This window comes from Labrus bergylta, chromosome 7, assembly GCF_963930695.1.
Source record: "Labrus bergylta chromosome 7, fLabBer1.1, whole genome shotgun sequence".
Classification (NCBI taxonomy): Eukaryota; Metazoa; Chordata; class Actinopteri; order Labriformes; family Labridae; genus Labrus; species Labrus bergylta.
In genome coordinates this window covers 23468037-23491273 of record NC_089201.1, presented here as the reverse complement: position 1 = coordinate 23491273, position 23237 = coordinate 23468037, and the positions used below count along the sequence as shown (strand labels likewise).

Below are 23237 nucleotides of genomic sequence, written 5' to 3'. Positions count from 1 at the left end.
TTTTCCAGTGACATGTCCCCGCTCACAGACTCTCAGACACCGGGGAAAAGTGGGACGCGGTACTGTATGGCGAGTATGTTTCGCAGCTCTTTAAGGCGCATCACGTGAGCTTGCTGTGTGCACGGTGCTCAGTATCCACCCTGTCGCTCCCGGTGAGACATGCTGTCCTCATGTTCAGTATGAGGAGGTGACTCGATAGGAAGACTGTCTCTGTGTGCAACTGACGCCTTTTAGCAACAGCTGGCAGTTCGTGCCTTTTATTTTGGTTTTGAAAATAGGAAGTTAGAGTCGTCGCGAGGGTACAGGGTTAAAGCTGCGAGTTGGGTAAGTATCATGATGTTCTTTTTAGAGAAAATTCTCAGTGACTGAAATCACATGCTGTATATTGTGTCTTTGACATGAAGTGTGATTTCTCGACAAGATTTAGTGAAGTTGGAGCCATGTGATGTTTGATGTTTGCAGATTCGAGTGATTGACCGAAAATGTAAACTCTGTTTCATGAAACACTTAACCGGTGCAGTGCGCACAGCTGTACGCGCAAACGGAGATTTGGCAGAATCCTTAGAAAGCTTATCAGGATACTAGATATGCATATTCATTCTCTAGCCTCAGTGCATTTCTTTTTGTACGACCAAGAACTCAACAGAAATCACGTGATCATTTTTACGTTTCATCAAAAGTCTGAAGTTTTTATTAGGACTCAAAACAAGTTTGCTGCCCGTTTTGAGGGAATTAAATATCAGAGTTTCTTTGATTGCATACTGACACGAGTTTTAGCACCATAATAAATGCGTGTTCAGATGCACCTCTGTTATTCATAGTGCAGTGGGCACACAGCAGCCAAGTACGTGTGCATTACTGTCAGGACTGTGATCAAGAAGCAGGTCACTGCCTTTAAAAGGCAATTAATCATATTGATAAATAGGCTACGTCATGATATGTATGTCATATTTAAAACGTATCATTTCACGCATCCTGTAGGTGCACGCCCAGGAAACAATGAGTTTTAGAGTGTAGCTGCTCTATAATATTCTGTATACTGTATAGGTTGGTACATTTCATTGAGTTTGAACACAATGTTCATGTGAGAGGACAAAAAAAACTTCACTCACCTTCACATAACTTCCCCCTCCCTCCCTCCCTCCCTCCTCTCTATATTGAACGGGATGTCTAGTCCTAAACCCAGAGTGACTGTGGAGACAATGCAGTATGTCTGGAAGGGGGCGTTTCCCATTAACAGCCTTTTGGAGCAAAACCCAGCCAAAAACCAAGTGAAATGAAATACACCATATAGGTATTTGCATGTTTGGAGGACTGCAAACAGGAGGGAAGTTGTGAATGTATCACTGGATGATAAAAGATTGCATGAATGGCTCTTCTTTCTTTGTGCATCTCTAATTGGTAAAAACAAACAAAGAAGTTCTTCATGCATGCCGGAGAAACATGGAGGACATTGTCGTGAACAGGCTTTTTTGTTGCCAAATTTGTGTTTGTTAGGGTCAGATGAGCATAAAAGTCCTTATGTCATCATCTGCAGCTGCAGGAATCAAAAGCAGTGTGTGTGTGTGTGTGTGTGTGTGTGTGTGTGTGTGTGTGTGTGTGTGTGTGTGTGTGTGTGTGCGTGTGTGTGCGCGTGTGTGTGTTGGGGGGGTGTGAGTGTGTGTGTGTGTGTGTGTGTGGGGTTTGTGCCTGAAGGAGGAATCCATAGGGACTTGTCATGTCACTGAACAGGCAGTCTGGCTTTAAAACTGTGTCACAGCTCTGCTCTTTGCACAGTTATTCTCTCTTATTCTACATTTCTCCCTCTTCATTCCATCACTAATTTCAAGCCTTTTTAAAATTCTGCAGGTCACACCCACACTGAGACTTATGATCTACTTTGCTCGCTATAATTTTTTATTTTCTCTGTACAATTTGAATTTAAGATGAACAAAATTCCAATGCTTGTATATCAACGCTTGCTTGTTTGATTGATTTTATGTTTCATGTAACTTTTTTGCTTTCCTAATTTTGGTCAAGTCGGCTCAAGAGGGAGGGACATTATAGTAAGGCATAACAATGTAATTTCAGAAAAAGACGACAACAGAGCCTGTCTGACTCCAGATTTCTCATCAAACCCAATCATTTACTTATGTCATTTGAGAATCTGTCTTCCCTTGGATAGTTTTCCGTCATCCATCATTGACTTTACATACTCCTCATGAAGGTTAGCTTTGCTCTTTCTAGAAATCTCTTCGTGTCATCACTGCTACTGATGAGATTATTAGCTGAATAATAAAGAAAAAGGATAATAAATAATATCTTCCTAATTTCAGTGTGGTGTTGACCTGGATTGAACATACATGTCCTTGTAGCTCCTCAGGGTTGTTTATGACCCTGACAGTCGAACATGATGATCCTGGATGTTAATCATGCTGCAGGTGCTTTTAAACCTGTTTAACTTGTATGAAATGGAAATATTTAGTGACTTAGTTCAGTATAGTTCTGATCTGAAATGAGTTTCGTCAGTATAATGCTCTAGTAGTTTTCCTTCCTTCCTTTCCTTCCTTTCTTTCCTTTACTGTTTGCTTCATATCACCTTTCCTCCTTATTGCCTGGGGAAGTCTTTCTCTGTATGTCCCAAAAGGTACTTGAGTTTACTGTTGATGTATGGCATACTTGACCTATATGCTAAAGTAGAGATGGCTAGACTCAAGAATCGTAAATAATATATTTCAGGATTCTTAAAATGTTTTTCACATGATTTAAATGTCCCCTGCAATCATGTCAATCGTGTAAAAGAACATGGAGTATCTTTTTTTCCTCTGCCTGTCTTGCAAAACATGATATTTGCAGGGTATTTTACAAGTATGTATGAACATGCCTTTTTTCAAGGCCTTTCACAGTTATACTCCAAGTACAACAGTGTAATAGCTTCTGTGAAGAAGATAAGAACAGTTTCATTAATAAATACTGAAGTTGTCAGGAGTTTCTCAGTTTAGTATCAGTGCACATGTCTACAGATTCCTTAAACTGATATTTCAGAAATAGCAAATGCTGCCCTATAAACACAGTCTTATCAGTATTGATCAGATTGTCAGACGGAATCACAAGCACAGGTCAGTGTTACATTAAAGGATGACTCATTCTGTCTATGGAACAGAGGCTTGTTGTCAAGGTCACTTTCCTATCAATCAAAGGCAGTAGCAATGGGCTAATGGCTAACCTTAGCTTTAAACGAAAGCAGAGAAAAGTGTCTTCAAACTGCTGATTGTCTTTAACTGCATTGGCATCTTAGCTATAATGCTAGACATGCTGATTCAAGATCAACTGGGGTTTGCTCCTGTGCAATTCCAGCAGCTTATCACAAGGATACAATTATTAAGGTGTAATGTGAAGTCATTTCTTGTCAGAAAACCGCTTCTCTTCACAAGAAACCTGCATGTTTTAAACCTGCATAAAGGGTGTATGGAATTATGGGAGTTCAGAGACGGCACCTAGAAACAGCCATTTGTTCTTGCTTCTAAAGTTTTAAGCTTGAATATACATCTAAGTTTGAATTCCCATCATGCCATTGATATTAACCCTCTGTGTAGATTAACTGTATTTTGGCCTCAGGAAAATCCATTGTATAGTACACAGAGTAAGTAAAATTAAAGTCTTTGATGAAACCCGGTTTGTTATTGAGTTAAAAGGTCTAAACAGATTTCAAAACTTGAATTTTGTCCCATTCCAACAGGTTTGAGTGAGGTCAGCTGTGGTCAGTCATCTGAGGAGAAAGCACATCTGAGGTGAGGTAAAGAGGAAGCGCTGCCATGATGAAAATCGACAACCCAGCGTCAGGCAGCTGGACTCTAGAAAACAAGCCAACATCCACGGCTGTGAAGAATTCCTGCCACCCCAATCTAAAGGTAGGCGACTGAAATATGTGGAAATTAAATTAACATGTTTCTTTCATTTTTTGTTTCAGTATTCCAACACACAGAAAAACACCATGTATGAGCTAAAATGTAGACATTTTATTTTGTTTTTTGTGCACTAGTTCATTAGTTTGCCCTTTAGTGATCTAAGGAGAATAAAATAAGCCATTGAGTATGAAGCTGCCATAATTTAAGAAAAAAATTAAGCATATCAGACTTGGAAAACCCTTCTGCTCCCTCGTGTGTTTGTTTCTTGTACTTGGAAGAAATCTAAAAGTTGTACAGTAGTTGAAATCATTAAAATAATATAAACTTCTTCAGGTGTATTCTGCATGTGTTGGTATAAGTCGTGAGTATTTAAAAACCTGATAACTGTTTGAGTTTAGTGTGATGCATGGCTCTCATTGGCATCTCTTGCAAGGCGCTGAGCAGCTCTCTGTGCCCATTGGACTGGGTATTAAGTTGTGAAAAATTCCTTAAACAAAGTTTGTGCTTCGGTAAAATAGGTCAGAATGGAGGGTTTGTACGTCTTTATTGGATTAAGAAGTACTCTGAAGAAAGGTAAGAAAAAGCTGCTTAGTGAAATTCTCTAGACTGCAACAAACAATAATAAGGAATTTCACTTTTTCTGCCTTTTTTTCCATGCATATTTTCCTGTGCACTAATCCTTCAATGAACCTCTCAAGGTCGTGCTTCTGATGCAACATTCTATTGGAGGCTACAGGCCTGGGGAAAAATCTGTTCTTCAGCCGTGGAGTCCGGGTTTTTAAAGTGCAGTGTCTCCTTCCTGATGGTAGGGGAACAAACAGAGAGTGTCCTGAGCGGGTTTTGTCCGTACTGATGGACCTTGCCTTCCGCTGCAGGCGGTCAGCATAGTATCCAAGCATGTGGGAGTCTAGCTCCCGCAATCTTCTGAGCTGTTTTAACCACCTGGGACAGGCATTAAAGATAATGCACAACTGATATAAAAATAATAATTTAAGTTTTAAGAAAAGATCTAAAAACAATCTGCACAAACATATTAACATCCATGTTTCACTAAGTGTTAAAGGTTCCTTGAGGTAAATGCATCTGGCAGTATTCAAACACCGTAAGGCTTGTATGAGATTTGAGGTTCCTAGAGACCCATGTCAGCACCATCACTGCAGTCATATGAGCAGCACCGTGCCTCAGCGTTCCTGGGGAAGCATTATATCCACTCACTGTATATAGTGTGGTATACAGTAAGGGTTATTATGTACTTGACATTAGAGCAAAGCCTGCTCTTTGATTGAGAGTATTATAATCAGCTGCGGACCACCCAGGTGGTTGCCATAGCTCCACTGGTCCCGCTCAGCACCTCACAAATTAGAGTATCTTTCTTCCTTTCTCTCACTCTACAAAGCCATGTTAATTCAGACTGCTGAAACTTAAAAGGTGACACTCAGAGACTATTTATTGGGACAAATGAATGCTGACAAAAGCTAATGTTTCATATAAAGTCTTTCATATAAATGTTGTATTTTTTGATTCTCTAAGAATTTAAGCTTCATTCTTAGCTCTGTTTTGATTGGACAAGTTTGAGTCAAAGACAAGAAGGTTGCAGTTCATGTTTACCAGAAGTTCAGGTGCACTGACGGCGTTTGCAGCATCTATGTTATTACTGCTACAACATTTACCGTCCTTTGGATTTTCATAGGTCCTTGAGGCACTGTGCTTGACTAGTTTTGCTCACATTTCCCAAATAAAACTTTCTATGTTGCTTAATGTCACTCTGTTCCAGCAGAAATTAACTTTAAATTTGGTGTTCCTCAGGGAGATGTTCATGGTACTTTTGCTTTTTCCTTATAAATGTGATTTCTAGACAGAAGAAATTGTTCTCACATTGTCAAATATTGTTGTCACACTGATGATACACAACTGTACTTCTCTGTTGTGCTGGACAATCACAGTGCCTTAAGTGTATTCAGTTGAAGTGGGCAAAACTGAAATTCTACTTGTAGGTCAAATTTAGAATAGTATATCCTACCGCCAGTTTTTGCCAGGCTGTGACTGTCCAACATGAACTGTCAGATCTTCCAATGCCTTTAAGATGTTTTTAATGACCCTCCCTTGAAATCTGGTATCCTGCTTTCAGTTTTTTGGCCCAAAGATTGTGCACACCCTCTACATATATCTTGCAGCAGAAAACTAATTTAGAACTTTTAAACACAATTTAAGGAACTGTCTTTGTAATTTTACTTTTGATGGGGCATTGATTATATTACATTGTTTTGTTGTAATTTAATTTGACTAAACCTGGAACAGGCTCTCAAATTAATTACTCATTTTGTTCAGAATGTTCTTCTTATACAGCATTTCTTTCTGTCATTTCATACAGCCAATATCATCCATGTGTTATGCCCAAAGACAAATAATGGATTCAATGGATAAACCCAAACTATCTGTCGGTCACAGCAGATGATAGTCACCTTTTAAAGACAACCTCATCAGATACATTTTAGTGACTCTAAGACTTTTCAATACAAGAAGATATTGACACTGGAAGTACTATGGAAACACAAATGCATGTGTGTGTTGGTCGATGGCCCGTGAGTCTTGTCCGCTGTTTTCATCCCATAATATGACTGTGTGTACCACTCATCTGTTTCTAATTATGTATCATGTTGGTAGGTCTGTCAGCCCCTCGTGCATTTAGATGTGTCCGTGTCCTAGTGGAATTGGCTTCTCTATCTACCCTGCCTTGGCTCTAATCCCCCCTTTGTTACTGACTCAGTGTCCACAGGTGTTTTTTGGAGAAAAGAAGAGAGGGAGCTCGATTTATTCTAGCCCAGGCTTAATGGCACATTGCTAGTTTTCCTTTTGAATTGGTTTATCTCAACTGAAAACTCAAATATATAAATGCATACTAATCCAGAAGAAAATACACACAAAAACACAAAATTTGTTATAAACTTTAAGAAGGGAAATTAATATATATTATGGCAACTGGGATGTAACGGCACATACACAAATCCTATAGTACATGATTAATAATGATATTGTATATTATATTATTGAGTGATTGAGATCTTTTTTCTGAGCATATTAATAAAATAAAAGTACCAGAAGATAAATATCCAAATAAAAAATAAAGAAAAAAAAAGCAAACCTAGACAACAATATCAACTTTAAAATTCAAAACAGAGAAAACAGGTTCAAGGTTTATACTGTTTTTTTCCTATTCCTTATTATTAGAATATGAACCATTTGTATCAACGATTATGTCACAGGCCACAAAGAGGATAACAACGGTAGAACCTTTTTTTGACTCAGTTTTCTTTTTTGTCTTCTTGTTTGCAGATGTTCCTTGCTGCCTTGTCGTTTGCCTACTTTGCCAAAGCTTTAACTGGCAGCTACATGAAGAGCACAATAACACAACTGGAAAGGCGCTTTGAGATTCCCAGTTATCTGATCGGCATCATAGACGGGAGCTTTGAAATAGGTTAGTCTTTCAATCCCTTTTTTTTTCCCATGTCTCCGTCTCTATTTACTGGCTATTCACGCATATGTTTTGAAGCATTTAGATGCTAATGCAAGTAAGCCGAAAATATGTCCTCAGCATGTCAGCCTGCTTCACACAATAGCATATATGCATCCCCTTTGAGCTTCAAGTAGTCACAATGGTCCCATACCTAATTGATTTTTAATGAGAAAAATCCCTTTGAAGCTACAACATGTTGGCTTGGAAAAAAATTGGATTTTTGTGATGGTCCGTGTACCGGTACAACAGACTGGATACCGAATGAAGAATATGTAACATTTCTTGTATATGCCTTGGATAAATAAATAAATAAGAATTTTCCCCGACTGTGATCAAAACCTACAGAGCTGTCTGACAGGGCTGTTGATGATGTAAATGACATGCAGGCGGTGGAGTCAAGAGAAACATCTGTCACCAATATTCTGTGAAAACCTAGTTCACAGTGATCCAGATTAGATGTGCTGACATGTGGACAGATATTATAGGTATACACATTATGTTTTTTGGTTTAATTGTGACTATGTTCTATCTCTCAATGTAGTAGTTCTAATTCTAGAAATACAATTACCTGACAGATATTTTTATCTATGTTTCTTTCTTGGCAAATTTGAATCAGGTTCTAGGTTAGATCACATCTATAAACAAACATGTATTATAAATATTATTGATAAAGATAAAAAAAAACATTTTTCTTTAGACTGAAGACCATTTCCTGTATTATGAAAATGTAAATAATGGTATGTGAAGTAAAATTTAATACATTACAGCATCATTTAGAATAAGTGATAACTTAGGTGATGCTTCTATCTTACCCTAAACAGTCTTAATAACTGAGATGTGTAACTGCAGGGATTTTTAATACAAATCTAAAGGAAGTTTTTTTATGCTCAAACTTCCTTTATAAGGTCCTAGACTCAATTCAATTCAATTAAAAAAAAAAAATGTCCCCGGGGGGCAATTTAAAGGCACACAGAGCAGTAGATTAGCGACAGATTAGATTAAAGCAAACGTTTTATTCATGATGTAACTAATCAAACCTACTGTATACGACTGAATCAAATCATCACATGGCTGAATGTTTTCGAAATGTTTAGCTTTCAGTTTGTTTTTTTTAAATGGCGCTGAAAAAAATTGTTTCACCACACTTTAGTGAGTATGACTTTGTTCTTGTCGTCTTGTGAATTAGCAGGTCTTGCACCCAGCAAAGATTTCCTGAACCTGTAAAGATTTGTATCTTTTTAAAAGAGAGTTTAAGCATTTAGCGCAAGAACAAAAAACTTTAAAATGACTAGAAGTGGAAGTAGGGCTTCAGGATATGTAAACCATCGATGTGTGTTGATTAAAATACTTAAATTACAGATACATTTTCAATTACTCCAAGTATGGTTCCTTTTATTTATCCTGTTCTTCTTCATCACATTTGTTTGATTTTAACCAACTTTTTTGCCCAACAAAAACAAAATTAAAACAGGTAACCAACATGCAGCGTGGGGTGATGTAACTTGACATGATAAAATGATAAAATATTCTGAACAGAAAGTCTCATTTTTTATGTCCTCTGTATTTAGGGAATTTGTTGGTGATTGCCTTTGTGAGCTACTTTGGTGCCAAACTCCACCGACCTAAGATCATAGCAGTTGGATGTATCCTGATGTCATTCGGGACCTTCTTGATCGCCATGCCTCACTTCATCATTGGCCGGTAGGATGAGTGCCATGTCTGTGTGCATGCATTAAGGTTTATTAATTACATCACGGTATTCCTCTGAGTTTAGACTATACAATAAGACTTTGTCTTTTTGGAATGTAATTTCTGGTGTGTATTTGTGCCTCAAATAGTGATCTAACAATACCTGATGCTTTCTCCTTCCCTTGCTTAACAGTCACATTGGTATTTTGTACGCAGCTATAAGATCGAAACATCAGTTAGATCGTCAGTGAATTCAACAAATAACCTCTCTCCATGTTCAGCAAGCTCACTTGAGTCCACCAGGGCAGGTGACCGACCCTCTATATTGTCCTCTAAAGGTAAGAGTAGACCCCTTTCTGTGGGGGAATATGGTCACATTTCTCAAATATTTTAAGCCTGGATATCATAATAAATATTTTTTATCCAAAAGGACTAGGATCGTTAACATCTGTGATTTACTGCACTCATCTGTCTCCTTATTTTAAGGAGAGTAATAATTATGTCGTGAAATATAAAGATAGTAATGCATAAATCCAATTCATTGTATTTTGTCCTCTATATTCCATGTTTTTTTTAATTCTTGAATTAAAAACACATCACATGTCCTCTCTGTTTAATATGTGACTGAAGGCTGTGAGCGAGAGTCCAGCGTTTCTATGTGGATCTACGTGTTTCTGGGAAATGTCCTGCGTGGGATCGGAGAGACTCCGGTGCAGCCTTTGGGAATCTCCTATATTGATGATTATGCACAATCAGAGAATGCTGCCCTCTATATTGGTAATGCACCGTACTCACTTTGTAAATTGTTGGGTTCACACAGCACTCAATGTCTTCACTTCATCATCAATTTGATCAATGCAGGTTGCCATTTTTTCTGTAATTTTACTTTTGAAAACAAAGAAAGAAAAACAGTATGTAATTCTGACCTCAGTTCTATAATGGAGAAAAATTTCCAATACTCTTCTATTTTTCCAACATATTGTAAAATAAAACACAGTGTACTACAAGCTATTGAAACGTGAATGTTGTCTTGATTCTAGAAGTAGTTTTGTGTTTGGCTTTCAACAAAAGAAAAATACCTTTAATATACTTTATTACATAATGGACAACTACTAAATACATCTTTAAAAATGATATCAGTTTGAATAGAGCCAAATAATGGTTGTTTTATGTATTTTCTTGATTTTGAAAAAAACTGAATGCCTGTCTGTATTTACATTTCCAGGGTGTGTCCAAACCATTTCAATCATTGGTCCTGTGTTTGGGTACCTGCTGGGGTCGCTGTGTGCAAAGATCTATGTGGACATCGGCTATGTGGATATGGGTGGGTACGCTGTCACCTGACTGATAAGCTACATTCAATTACCACGTCGTGCCTGTTTTATTGTTGTATTAGATAATCCCGTTATAGAAATACATTCATGCTCCTCTGTAGAAAGTTATTGTACATGACAGTGAAATCAGCATGGCGCATAGTATCTGCCTAGACTAGAGGAAAGGAACACGGGTAATTAATACAGATAATGTGTGCAAATCCTTTGATTCAGTCTAATCTGACCTGGACGTAAACATTTGTAAACCTTCCTGTGTAACACTACCAGTCAGAAAACATCCTTACATGTTGTAAGATTTGTTTTTGAACATTCACCACAGCTCTATATTTAAGGCAAGAATCTGTGGATGAATGCATGAGTCCACATACTATGCTAATTATACTTTTCTTTGCAGAGACAGTGACTATTACCCCTGGTGACGCCCGCTGGGTGGGGGCGTGGTGGCTGGGCTACCTGATAGCTGGTATCATCACCCTCCTGTCTGCTGTTCCTTTCTGGTTCCTGCCTAAATCTCTGCCTATGCCGGTGGAGAAACATGATACCAGCTGCACTCCAGAGCAAACTAGGTTCATCAAAGATTCTCCGAGCATGGAGCACAAATTCAGACCTGAAGAGCCGACTAATTTACATCAGATGGCCAAAGGTACGATTAATGTCACACACAGTTATTAAAAGGAGAAAGTCCTCCATACTCTGTCAGTTGTATCTTTATAGTAGAAAAAGAAATTCCCAAAACCCAAAAGAGGCTTTAGTTTTTGATATTTCTCAGAGGTAGAACAAAGCACAACCTTATTTTTCATAACTTTAACATGTATTGTTTATGAAGTAGTTGGTTGTATAAATATATTTTACAGCAATATTTCCTTTTTTATGGTTGTTTTTTCTTTATTTTTTGTATAGACCGATGTGGTTCCATTGTAAGTGCTGGCTCGACTTGTTTCCTGTTGGGGCTGGCGACAGTAGAGGGAGCAGTGAATAGTCATCTAAACTGCTTTTATGTTAAAATAGCAGTCTTAAGAAGATTTAAATGACATATTTTGATGATTTCTCCCTTACTTATAGAATGACAGTCTTTTATATGCATACCTTTTGAGTTTTTGTTTCACTTTTCAATTTTCTCCTAAACCACATGTGTGCACATTTCAAATACTGACAACGGCATTGATAAAAACAATGCTTTATTGTAAGTAATAAATGTTTCTGAACATCCAGTCTTGATTTTCAGAGATACATGTGGTAAGTCAGAAACACTCCCTTTTGGAGAGGCCTTCATTTTCACTATTTTTGGTTAATAATAAGATAAAAAATAAAAGTTATTTTGCAGTAACATTTCTATTTAACCATAATTTGAAGAAACAACATGGGTTAAAGTTGTGAAAAAAATACGGTTGTGCTTTGTTCTACTTTGGTAAGGGGTATCCCAACTTTTAGGGGTCCAATTTCCTCTACTATTCAGAAAGTTATATTTGTGCCATTCTACTGGTGTCACACAAGTCTGTTTTTCAATTCATCAAAAAGAGAATCCCAGCGGGGCATGCCGGTGGACTAGTGGATCATTTGTGTGCCCCATGCACAGAGTCTGAATACCTTGAAGCGGGGGGCCCTGGGTTCAAATCTGGCCTGTGTGTCCTTTTTACATTTCATTCCCCACTCTCTCTCTCAACAGTGTCAGTCTTTATCCACTGTCCAGTCACTCAAATAATGGCATAACCCCCCCCCCCCTCCAAAAAAAAAGACTCAAGACCTCAAGAAGGTTAAAATCAGCATCTTGAGGCCTACGTATGTGTCAAAAAGTTTAATTGACTTCTTTGTATCTCAGCCTGATGTTGACTAACTGCATGTGAAGAAGACTCCTACAGGGCTTAATAGGGAACTTCACAATATTTACGACTGACATTATAAAGGAAGTGTTTTAAGTTTTGGTGTTCATGAACTTCCCCCTACAGAATTCCTACCCACGTTGAAGAGTCTCCTTGGAACCCCGGTGTACATCATCTACTTATGTGTGACCATCATTCAGTTCAACTCTCTCATCGGGATGGTCACCTACAAACCCAAATACATCGAGCAGCACTACGGCCAGTCGGCATCCAAAGCCAATTTTCTCATGGGTAAGCAGACTGTTTTGATAATTCATGATTGAGCTTGTTCTGATGAGCTTAGTCTGGTCATGCTATATGCAAATGAGTCACAAGCATGTTTATAATTTGTGTAGTTCACGGAGAGGGCCGTATTTAAGCATGCAAAGTGATGTGAGCTGGATGGTCATCATAAGTGTTTCATGAGCAGGCTTTTGATGATTTTTTTATGCACTCAGTCAAAAATCGCTCTCACGTAAATGCTACTGCTCCTAAATGACAACCAGCATTCCTGCAAGTTTTTGTGGATTATAAAGACAAACATTGATTTAAAAGAATAATGGGCCTTCTTGTAAATTCTATGTTCCAAATATTCTCAACGATCAAAATATACATGAACTATGAATGATGCGACTTTGATATTAATGAGAGTTCTGCCTTTTACCCCTTTAGCATATGATTTTAATATTTTATTTTGGCTCTCTCTATTGTTTTCTGATTGTCTATGCTTTTAAGATCTGTTGTATTCTGCATTATTGTCTAGGAATGATCAACATCCCTGCGGTGGCCCTTGGGATGTTTTCTGGAGGAGTTATCATGAAGAAGTACAAGCTGGGTATCATGGGAGCGGCTAAATTTGCCTGCGGGACCTCCCTACTGGGCTACTTCCTGTCGCTCTTCTTCTTCGCCATGGGCTGTGAGAACTCCAAGGTGGCTGGCATCACAGTTGCATATAGCAGGTGTGTGAAGTCTTGACACAGTTTTCCTGAGTCTGAGTGGAGTAGTTAAAAGGATTTTTTGAATGCTGCCTTTCTTTCCAAGTCTTTTATTTATTAATATTCCTTGCACAGGAATGGTTGCGTCTTCCTATTTGATTCATTTTTCATATGAGCTGTCAATAAAATATGCTTTTTTTCTTCATGTTGTCATACGCAGAGCGGAAGGCCTGTCTAATCAGGAGCAGTCTCTCCTTTCCAACTGTAACTTGGGTTGCTTGTGCTCAAAGAGGGAGTGGGATCCGGTGTGTGGAGAGAACGGGATCACATACATGTCCCCATGCTGGGCTGGATGCACCTCGTCCACTGGATCTGGCAGAAATACGGTTAGACACACACAATCGACTCCATGGCATAATTATAGATCTCTAAATGAAAGCTTTTTATCGGCATGACACTTTTTGATATACTTTATTGATCCCTGATGGGAAATTCTGGTTTTACACTCATGCACACACATAGGCCCAAAATACACACATGCACAAAAAAGGAACCTATAGACATGCATTGATTGAGTGATGTCAGAGTGATGTAGATGCACACAGGGGATGCTCTTGACCGGTTGGGGATTTTGGTGCCTTGCTCAAGAACACTGTACAAAGGAAATGGACCGGCACCTCTCCAGAAACCAGACCAATTTCCATACTTTGATCCTTACCGGTTAATGAACTGGCAAACCTTGTGTTCCCAACCCAATTGCCCACAGACTGAGCTACTGTTGACACGTAACATATAAAGCAGCTCTACGTTGTACTCAAGCAGAACTAGATCCATGGTCATCTGCCATGACCTGATGGGTTGAGGAGTGGAATAGAGGGAGGGAGAGACAGAGAGACACATATGGAGGCAAGCAGACAGACAGGGAGACAGAGAAGGAAATGTAAACACAACAACAAAAACAGAAGACAATACAGATATAAAGTTACAGTGTGAATAACTAAAGTAGAAATATGACTTATTTTAGGAATAACACTGTGAAAATGAGAACAGAATCCCAATAATACTACTAGAAATGTGACCAATAATAGCAATATGAACTACATAAAGATGTAAAAAAGATAATGATACAAGTATGACAGATTCAATTATTGTAGTAGTCGGAGTCTACATATTAATGGCTGCAGGCATATGCATTCTCCAACATCCTCCTACTGTCTCCAATTCCATCACATTGACTTTATAACATAAATAAATAAATGAAATAAATAAAGCACCATGGAAAAAACATAGAATTTACAAGAAGGCCCATTATTCTTTGAAATCAATGTTTGTCTTTATAATCCACAAACACTTGCAGGAATCCTGGTTGTCATTTAGGTGCAGTAGCATTTACATGAGAGCGATTTGTGACTCAGAGCATAAAAAAATCATCAAAAGCCTGCTCATGAAACACTTATGATGACCATCCAGCTCACATCACTTTGCATGCTTAAATACGGCCCTCTCCGTGAACAACACAAATTATAAACATGCTTGTGACACATTTGCATATAGCATGACCAGACTAATATTACTGATATCTACAGTGTAGTACATGACAAGTAGGTTGTACATGCAGGACTGGTTTCCTAAGTGGTGCTACATCTCATCTATTATTGATGAACTTGTTCTTTTTTCTGTGTTAGGTGTTTGATAATTGCACTTGTGTAGCGCTGGCTGAAACCCAAACAGGCAACCTGACGGCGACTCTGGGCCAGTGTCCACGCCAGGACAGCTGTGACAAAATCTTTCCATACTTCCTGGCTCTGTGTGTCGTCAGCTCCTTCATCATCTCTCTCGGGGGAACACCTGGCTTTGTGCTGCTAGTCAGGTCTGTTGGAAAAAAAAAAAAACCCTGTGTGACACATTCCTCTTATTATAACAACACATCATCTGTCCACTCTACGACAGATAATAATCCCTGCTGTTATATAAACTGCGTTTGCACTTTCATGTGAAACAGTGTCATCAGTTGAAATATTTCAACTTAATTTTTTTTTGCTTTTTTATCTTCAATCATCTCAACCGTGTAACGTTAATTTGTAATCTTTGTTTTCCTTTTTTTATTCTTCCGGTACAAAAACTGCAAAGCATTGTCCATAAAAAACGTTTGAGATGTCAAAGTAGAGGCTCCTTTAACCTCTCAGTTTTGTGTTTGTAGGTCCACTAAGCCAGAGCTGAAATCTCTTGCTCTTGGAATCCACACGTTGGCCACTCGCACCCTCGGTGAGAACCATCTTTGGTATTCTGTACTTATATTCTACTTAGTGTGCATGGCAAGAAGGCAGAAATCTCCTGAAAGCTGACATTCAGTTCACTGTATGAAGTGAGAAAAGGCACTGGAATAGAAAACATAAATGACAACAAATCAGAATAATGAAATAACTCATCATTCAATATTTAGCAAAATGTAAAGGATTGAAACTTTTATCTACCATTGTTTAAGTTACCTGTTTTTGATTTAATATCTGTATTGAGAGCAGAACTCATATCCATTTGTTCATGTTTTATAATGTTTTTAAATTGTTGTGTCTCAGCCTTTAGCGTCCCTTTATTTGAATTAACAACTTGTAAACAAATATATAAATTGCACCACAGCTGGAATACCTGCCCCTATATACTTTGGAGCAATAATCGACACAACGTGCCTCAAGTGGGGATCCAAGATGTGTGCAGGACGAGGAGCGTGCAGAATATATAACACCTCATCTTACAGGTAATTTGATCCATAGGACCTGTGTTATAAAACTCTGTATGCATTATTCACAAGGTTGTCTGGTAAACACTAGAGTTCACTTTGAAACAAGATTGATGCATCGTTTAACATTCTTGCTGGACTGTCAGGCTGTTACGTGTCTTTTTTGTAGATAAATTATTAGATGGATGAGAAAAAAATAGGTGTGTATTGCTATTACTAGACCCTTTACTAAATGTACAGTGTAAACCAATATAACCTGTGAGTTAGCATGGCTCTAGCATCAGTGCCATGTTTGCTGTCTCCAAATGCCACTTATGAAGGACGCAGATCATGAAGATGCCCTAAATGAGACTCTTAGTTTACTGAGGTGGCAGGTGGTGGCTCTACAAGCTACCCTAATATAAGAAAAGAAGGTGCATTAGTATTAGTACTTCACCACTGAAGTACAAATAGAGACAGAAATGTGTAGAAAATAGTATCAGCATTCATCTACACCTGCATCATGACTTGTAATGTGATGCGAAAAACCTGAGGCTGGGATTGTAAGCTCCTCTCAGGAACTTGTAACTTGACTCTTTCAAAGTTTATCCCCACCTTGTTTTTCTTTTCTTTTGCAGGACAGTGTACCTGGGCCTGACGCTGGGCTTGAGGACAGTCTCCTTCTTCCTTTGTATTCCAGGCTTTGCTCTACTGAAAAGGCATATTAAGAGGCAGGAGAAAAACGCTCTGACCAATGGGAATGCAGAGTTAGAGACACTGCAGAAAGAGGACAACAGCTACACACACTGTGAGCAGTTCATACCCGTCTCGGACCGCAATCCCGACAGAGAGACGCGCTTATGAGCCTCAGCACAACCTCGTCTCTTTTGAACGAGCTCCGTAGAGCACATCGCATGTACAGAGAATCACTGTGGACACTTTTCACAGCATAAGTAAATATTTGTACAGGGTCTATGTAGACATACAGCTTTTTTTTTATTTCTGGAATGTATACATTTATGTTGTGTTTTTCATGAATTGCAACCTTTTGTAGATAAAAAAAAAAAATGTAACTGTGCTGTATTTTATAACGTTTGTCTTCATTTTTATGAATAAATTTGCTAAAATCAAAATACAGGGTTTAATGTATGTTGAAGTGCCTGATAAAGACATCTTGCAGGTTGTAGAACGCCTAGTGGAGAAATTGTGAATATGGCTGCACTGAGGTAATTACGGGTTTTCCCCCAACAATAAATATGGACAACATACAGATAAAATGTTTTTGGCAGGAGCAGCAGCTCATCGAAGAGATCATCCGACATACAGAGTCCCAATGAAACAGTAAGGATCCCATCAGTTACATCATCACATAAATAATTCAAGACAATGCTACATGGTCTCTTTGGTCATGATAATATGCATCACAGACACTGATCGTTCTTACACGTAATGTATGATGTCTGTTTGCTTTTATAGTGGTTCTTTAGATAAACTACTACAAGTACATGATTGTAGAGTGTATGTCATTAAACTGCGTTTAATTTCAAAATTGATAGTAAATGTGTTACCAGCTTTCTCAGAGACAGAGACACACTATCAGGGGATTTTGTTTATTTTTCATTTTCATGCCTTTTACAATATACGAAAAAACTGTCAAGTTACAGAATGCCAAGAATACCTGTAGTTAAACTCATACAACAGAAAGTCTAATGATATGTTTTGAGGGTTTTCTACCACTCCAGGGTGCTTAATAAATGTAAAAGGCAAAGTCAGTGAAAGAGAGGTCACAAGCATTTTCTGTATGAATTTACTACCTGTTAAAAAAGAAGCGTGTCATACTCAAAAGAATAACTCATTGCGAATCTCAGAGTAAAACAATTGCTCTTTAGCTTCTGTACAAATGTTAGCATTAGCACTGTACGTCTAAAACCCTGAGACAAAATGTCAACTAATTTGTACACTTTTATTTTTGTTATTATATCAATTTAAAGGTAAAGTCCAGACATATTTCCTGCTCATGATGAAGGCGTTAGGAGGAAGGTTTTTACAACACATGAGAACTGTTAATGCTTTTGTTCTTCTGACTGATAAATGATTATTAGATGCTATCATTTAAAAACAAATCTGCTTTAGTTTAATGTAAAATGAAAGTTGTGGAGGATTAAAAGCACAGCCTTTGGTGGCCTCTTGCATCCACTAGAATTGAGGAGAAAAGGTTTCCATGGAAGAAATATAACAAACAAGAGTTTCAGCTTTCACAGAGTTACTGATCCTTTTTGTCTGCAGCACTCTGGGGATTCTGTGGATTAAAAAAAAGTCATAAACAGAACAACACTGTATTAGTTGGCTTAACAAACATACGTATTTAGTGATTTTGAATCTGTGATTTTACCTGAAGTTGATGGTGTTCCCTCAATAGTCTGTCATACTCCTGTGCCAGACCTTTAGCCTGCCTCTTCATGGCCTCGACTTCAGCATTAGACTTGCGCACAGCTACAGAGAATCAGCAGCATAACAGCTGTACATTAGCCCATACTTAATATAATCAATGTCTCTTAAAGTAAGCACTGTTAATAAAACCACAGCTCGTGTTTATATGCCAGTATAGTCACATGTAGTCTATGCTCTGCTAATGTAAAAAAAACATCATGAAAACTATTTCATTGTCAAAGCATCTCATTTAAGTTAAAGTAAGAAAAAGTAATACTGCATATTATTTTGTATGAATGTCGGGTTCAGTACTCACTCTCTTCAGCAACCTTCACTTGTTCTGCCAGCTTCTCAGCCTCCAGCTTTAGTCGCTGGTTTTTCACTGACATGGACCTCTCTTCATCCAGGAGAGCCTGAGGACAAATTGGTCTCTTAAATTACTAACAGCAGACATTTGAGCACATACAAACTACACATTAATGAAACAACAGTGAGTGAAAAATACAGTGATTTAGAAAACAGATGTTATCCTGAGCATAGTACGATATTAACAACAGATGACACATTCACCATAACATCAGCCATTTTCATCTGACATTACATTCAGGGTGGGAAGTTCAAATGCTGTTATAACCTCTTGTTTTCAGGTTCAATCTGGAAGCCTTGCAATAACCAGTGTTTGTCAGATTTATTAAAGTTACACATTTAACAAACTAACACACAGCAAATGTCATTAAAACATTTAAGCATCCCACTCTGTGAGTTATTTCGGCGTAAATTAATATGTGAATTTGGTCAATTGTGGAACAATCTGATAGAAAAGACTTTAAGACCATAACCATAAAAAAGCATATTTAAACTCTGTTAACAAACTCTGATTAAGTCTGACTTGTTTGAGCATCAGGTTGTCCTCCTGGTGCTGCCTGGTTGCTTTGATAGCACTGTCCATCTGCGCCTGAAGACCTGCAGAGCCCTCCAAGGTGACAGCAACCTGGTTTAGCAAGGTGACAACCCGCCGCATGATCCTATGTTCACAGGACAAAGAAAGAGAAACCAAAAGAAGGACGGACAGGCAAAGACAAGATATGTCCATATTTTAGAAAGTGAATTGGGCAAGGGTGAAACGAAGATGGTCAATAAGTAATGTTTGAGTAAGGTACCTAACATAATATTCAGTTTTGTGAATAAATGTGGGGAAAAAAGGACACTGACAGCCAGAGGAAGAGAGAGAAGCCAGATATGTAGAGATTCCTCTGGGCTCTGAACAGCTTCATGTGGACGTGGTCGTACACATTTGGGTTCACCTTGGCATCCTGCATGTTCTCAGGCCCAGAGTACTTCTGCACCTCGCGGACAGCATCTGAGGGTCCACAGGGGGACAGAAACATGATTGATGCTGGTTGGACTGACAACAAACTGTTAGTCTATTTAGTATTGTTCAATGTCTGTTATTGTCTGCAGATAGTCTGTGATTGCTTACCAAAGAAGAGAACAATAAGAACCATGATCATTGTGAAGAAGCATTTGTTCCAATATGGAGATAACCAATTCCATATTTTCAGACCGAAAACCGAACGCCATCTGGAAAGTAGGTCAAAAGGACACAGTGAGTATTACAGTCATCATAAAGATGTGCAAAGACTGAACATGACTGTTCTCTGCTGGTTATTTGAGTGAACTGACAATTTACATTTTCCTATTTAAAATAAAAGTATTGCATGGGAATTTTAAAAGATTTTACTTATGTGCTGGGCAAATACTATGTTTATCATCAGGAAAATAGAAAAATACAAACACATAAAAAAAGGAAAATATCAAAAAAAATAAAAATACTGGTACTTTCAGTTGTGACAGAAATATTTCCATTGTATTTTCTCCCTTAACAACACATTTATGTTTGTCAGTTATACTTAACACTAGATTTGGATGTTTTGTTGTACTCCCTGTCATCTTGATGCCTAGGTTGATGGCACATCATAACGCATGAAGTATAACAAAGAATATCAAAATGGCAGGTGTAATGATTCAGTCAGACAACAAATCAAAATGGCACATTTGAATGACGGGTAAAACGATGCAGATGTGTACAGATGTATCCAGATCAAACATAGCACTAGACCTGTATAAAGACACAAGACGGCACGTCAAGACGACAGATGTATAAACGTAGTCAAACGATACATAAAGACACCATGTATAATGACATAGTCAGACAGTGTCAGAATGACAGGTATAATATGCAGTGAACGCATAAAAACAACAGGCGGAACCATGCAGTTAAAGATGACACATCAGGGGTACAGGTGTCTTCTCACCGCAAAGTGAGAAGACACATCAAGACAACAGGAATAATGACATAGTCGAGTGTAGCAAAACACTGTGCAAACATTTTATCATCACAATTTGACAAGTGACAACTCAATATAGCCACATATTGTGACAATATAGTGACAAAAAATTGTAACAACACAGAGTGAGAACACAATGTCATAGCACATTGTAACCATACCGTATGACAACAAAGTGGCACCACACACTGCAACACTACACTGTGACAACACTGTAAAAACAGATTATAAGAACACGGCGTGATGCATACTGCAACAGCACAGTGTGGCACTGCACTATAACAACACAGTATGACATCATACAATAGCAAAGTTTTGTAACAACACATTAAAATGACACATCAGAGGGACAGGCATATGGACACCTGTCAGACTACACGTCAGAATTTCAGGTGTAAGGATGCAGTCAGGCGGCTCATACGAACGACAAGTATAACAACACGTATAACAATTCAGTCAAATTATACAAAAAAAAGATGACATGGACAACAACGTAGTCAGACGACATCATAATAATATGTAAAACAATGCAGTCAGGCGACACATCACAACCACAGCTATGACAACACAGTCAGACAACTCATCATGTTGACAGGAAGTACAACAAAATGACAGAAATGTAGTTTAAAATTGAATTGACAAAGACAAATGTGTGTCAGTTGAGCAGTTTGCGCAGACTAAATGTGTTGCCAAGGGAGAAAAGACACTGTGAAAAAGCTCTGTCACAACTGAAGGTACTGTACAGGATACTTAAATAGACACAGACTTAATGTTTTTTTCTCTCTTTAGTAAAAACAAATATCAAAACGAACCAATGTCCAGCTCCACTGAGGTATACGCTGGACCTGCAATGTGTCATGAATTCACTCATTTTGTTTGAGTTTTGTGCTGCTATTCTGCAGTACCTCTTTGCTGAGATGAAGGGTATACACAGGATAAGGTTGACTGCTATCTCTGCATAGAGGAAGAAAGCCACAGCTGTCCACTGAAGAGTCATTTTGACTGTGATTTCCTGCGGGGATTCACAGAATTGATTAGCTGCACATATATTAGCACCAACAAATTCTCACTAGAACAAAAATTGCCTAGGACGGCCTACTGCACACAACAGGCAGTCTACAGCATGTAATCATATCCTGTTTGCTATTCTAAGGCTTTACCTCTGAATCTAATGTTGTTCCTCAGCACTATTATCACCAGCCAGTGTTCTCATTTTGTTTAAGAAGAGGCAGTGGTCAATCCATTCAAAGCAATACAGACAGTTGATGGCTTACCAGACAAAGTTTTGTGATCAGATGAATAGGAAAGTACCGACATGCACCCTCGTGCTCTCAAAAACATTCACAACAGCTGCTGGTGACTATCTGAGGAGCTGCAGCCTAAAAAAAAAACTTGTCTGACACCAGTGGTCAGCCCTTTTAGATTTGTCAAAGATCACAACAAGATCGAGCAAACATTTTTCTGTCTGAGTGAGTTTAAGATTTTTCCTTATCGCCCCCAGGATAACTTTTTCATTAACGCATGTAAAAAAGAGAGAGAGAGAGAGAGATAGGGAGAGAGAGAGAGAGGGAGAGGGAGAGAGTTTGCTGATGTCTTCTCATATTGCATGTCATGGTACAAAAATAGTCATGTGAAGGGGAACACTAAGTCTCTTTATTAACATAATAATGCTAATAACGCCCTGAACACACACCAAACACGCGCACGCACTCTCTCTCATATGAAAATGAATAAATGAATGAATAATAATCCAAGGCTTTTTAGCACAATTAAAAAGAAAATCCAAAAAAATGAAGGTCCACAAGGTGGCAGTGTTCACCAATAATATATGAGAGCTTTTGCACAGGAGCAGGATGAAAACAGTCCTGCATTTTTTTGTTATTATTGCTGTCAATTCAATCCAGGTATCCTCTGTGTAAAAAGGAGCTCTGCAGCCAGCAGGGAGGATCAGCGTCTCAGTTTACACACCAGCTGAATATAAATAGACTTCCCTTAAATAGCAGGTACCAAAAAGCTCAAATGGACCGCTGGACTCAAAAGGATTGCGCTTTTGTGTCTTCGTGTGCCTTTGAGAGGGGACAACAAACAACTTGGCTTGCTCATAGACATATAAATTGCAAGGTTATTACATCTCAACTGCAGAGGCTGAGGGAATTCTTCTGCATACCCCCGCAGTACACCCCTTTGCCTTCTGAATAATGATGTTTTTAGGCTTGATTTCAGCTCCAAGGACTATTCTGTGTATCCTGCGCTCTTCACCGTATTCAGCTCGCAGAGTGTATTCACACGGGCTTCCTCTGTGAAAGAGACTGATAGCTGCTATCCTCTTTGACAGCAAGTCTCATGGGTGCTGAGGAGCAAAATGTTTACAGCTGCACCCAGTGATAGCTTTTGGAGTGTGGGCAAATGACTGTTGCAGAATTGAATAGGCTCTGATTGCTCTCTTCTCCACACCATCTCAGAGGTCACAGCTCAAGAGACTGAAGAGTCATTACAGCAAAACTCCTGCAATAAACAGATGGTCA

General features: G+C 38.5%; 2 protein-coding genes across 4 annotated transcripts; one reads left to right on the top strand and one right to left on the bottom strand.

Annotated features, from left to right (window-relative positions):
* Positions 1–17854, top strand: LOC110003990 (solute carrier organic anion transporter family member 1C1). 2 transcript variants are annotated; one of them, XM_020659545.3, is made up of 15 exons: positions 1–324; positions 3719–3890; positions 7221–7362; positions 8970–9102; positions 9307–9428; positions 9721–9867; positions 10316–10414; positions 10819–11067; positions 12371–12535; positions 13047–13242; positions 13439–13604; positions 14904–15088; positions 15419–15483; positions 15856–15973; positions 16573–17854. In XM_020659545.3, exons 2-15 carry the CDS (start codon positions 3795–3797, stop codon positions 16796–16798), a joined length of 2109 nt encoding a protein of 702 aa, XP_020515201.1. In that variant the 5' UTR covers positions 1–324; positions 3719–3794; the 3' UTR covers positions 16799–17854. The 2 variants fall into 2 exon arrangements, with proteins under 2 accessions (XP_020515201.1, XP_029138062.1); XM_029282229.2 differs by lacking the exons at positions 1–324; positions 3719–3890 and having other exon boundaries at positions 7225–7362; positions 9284–9428.
* LOC110004431 (B-cell receptor-associated protein 29) lies at positions 17529–22285 on the bottom strand. 2 transcript variants are annotated; one of them, XM_065957070.1, is made up of 8 exons: positions 21873–22285; positions 21618–21724; positions 19845–19945; positions 19577–19724; positions 19254–19389; positions 18681–18777; positions 18327–18427; positions 17529–18233 (listed from the first exon to the last, which is right to left on the bottom strand). In XM_065957070.1, exons 2-8 carry the CDS (start codon positions 21707–21709, stop codon positions 18198–18200), a joined length of 711 nt encoding a protein of 236 aa, XP_065813142.1. In that variant the 5' UTR covers positions 21710–21724; positions 21873–22285; the 3' UTR covers positions 17529–18197. The 2 variants fall into 2 exon arrangements, with proteins under 2 accessions (XP_065813142.1, XP_029138064.2); XM_029282231.2 differs by having other exon boundaries at positions 21987–22284.
* Between the last annotated feature and the right edge of the window lie 952 nt (positions 22286–23237).

What these genes read in the sequence shown, in the direction of transcription:
- LOC110003990 (XM_020659545.3), top strand. Translation starts at nt 3,795, where the DNA reads ATGATGAAAATCGACAACCCAGCGTCAGGCAGCTGGACTCTAGAAAAC. An exon ending in TTTACATCAGATGGCCAAAG is followed by an intron (nt 11,068 to 12,370) that starts GTACGATTAATG and finishes TTCCCCCTACAG; the next exon opens with AATTCCTACCCACGTTGAAG. An exon ending in ATCACAGTTGCATATAGCAG is followed by an intron (nt 13,243 to 13,438) that starts GTGTGTGAAGTC and finishes TGTCATACGCAG; the next exon opens with AGCGGAAGGCCTGTCTAATC.
- LOC110004431 (XM_065957070.1), bottom strand. Translation starts at nt 21,709, where the DNA reads ATGACTCTTCAGTGGACAGCTGTGGCTTTCTTCCTCTATGCAGAGATA. An exon ending in TTCTCTCTCTTCCTCTGGCT is followed by an intron (nt 19,390 to 19,576) that starts GTCAGTGTCCTT and finishes CTGTGAACATAG; the next exon opens with GATCATGCGGCGGGTTGTCA. An exon ending in ACAACCTGATGCTCAAACAA is followed by an intron (nt 18,778 to 19,253) that starts GTCAGACTTAAT and finishes ATTTGTCCTCAG; the next exon opens with GCTCTCCTGGATGAAGAGAG.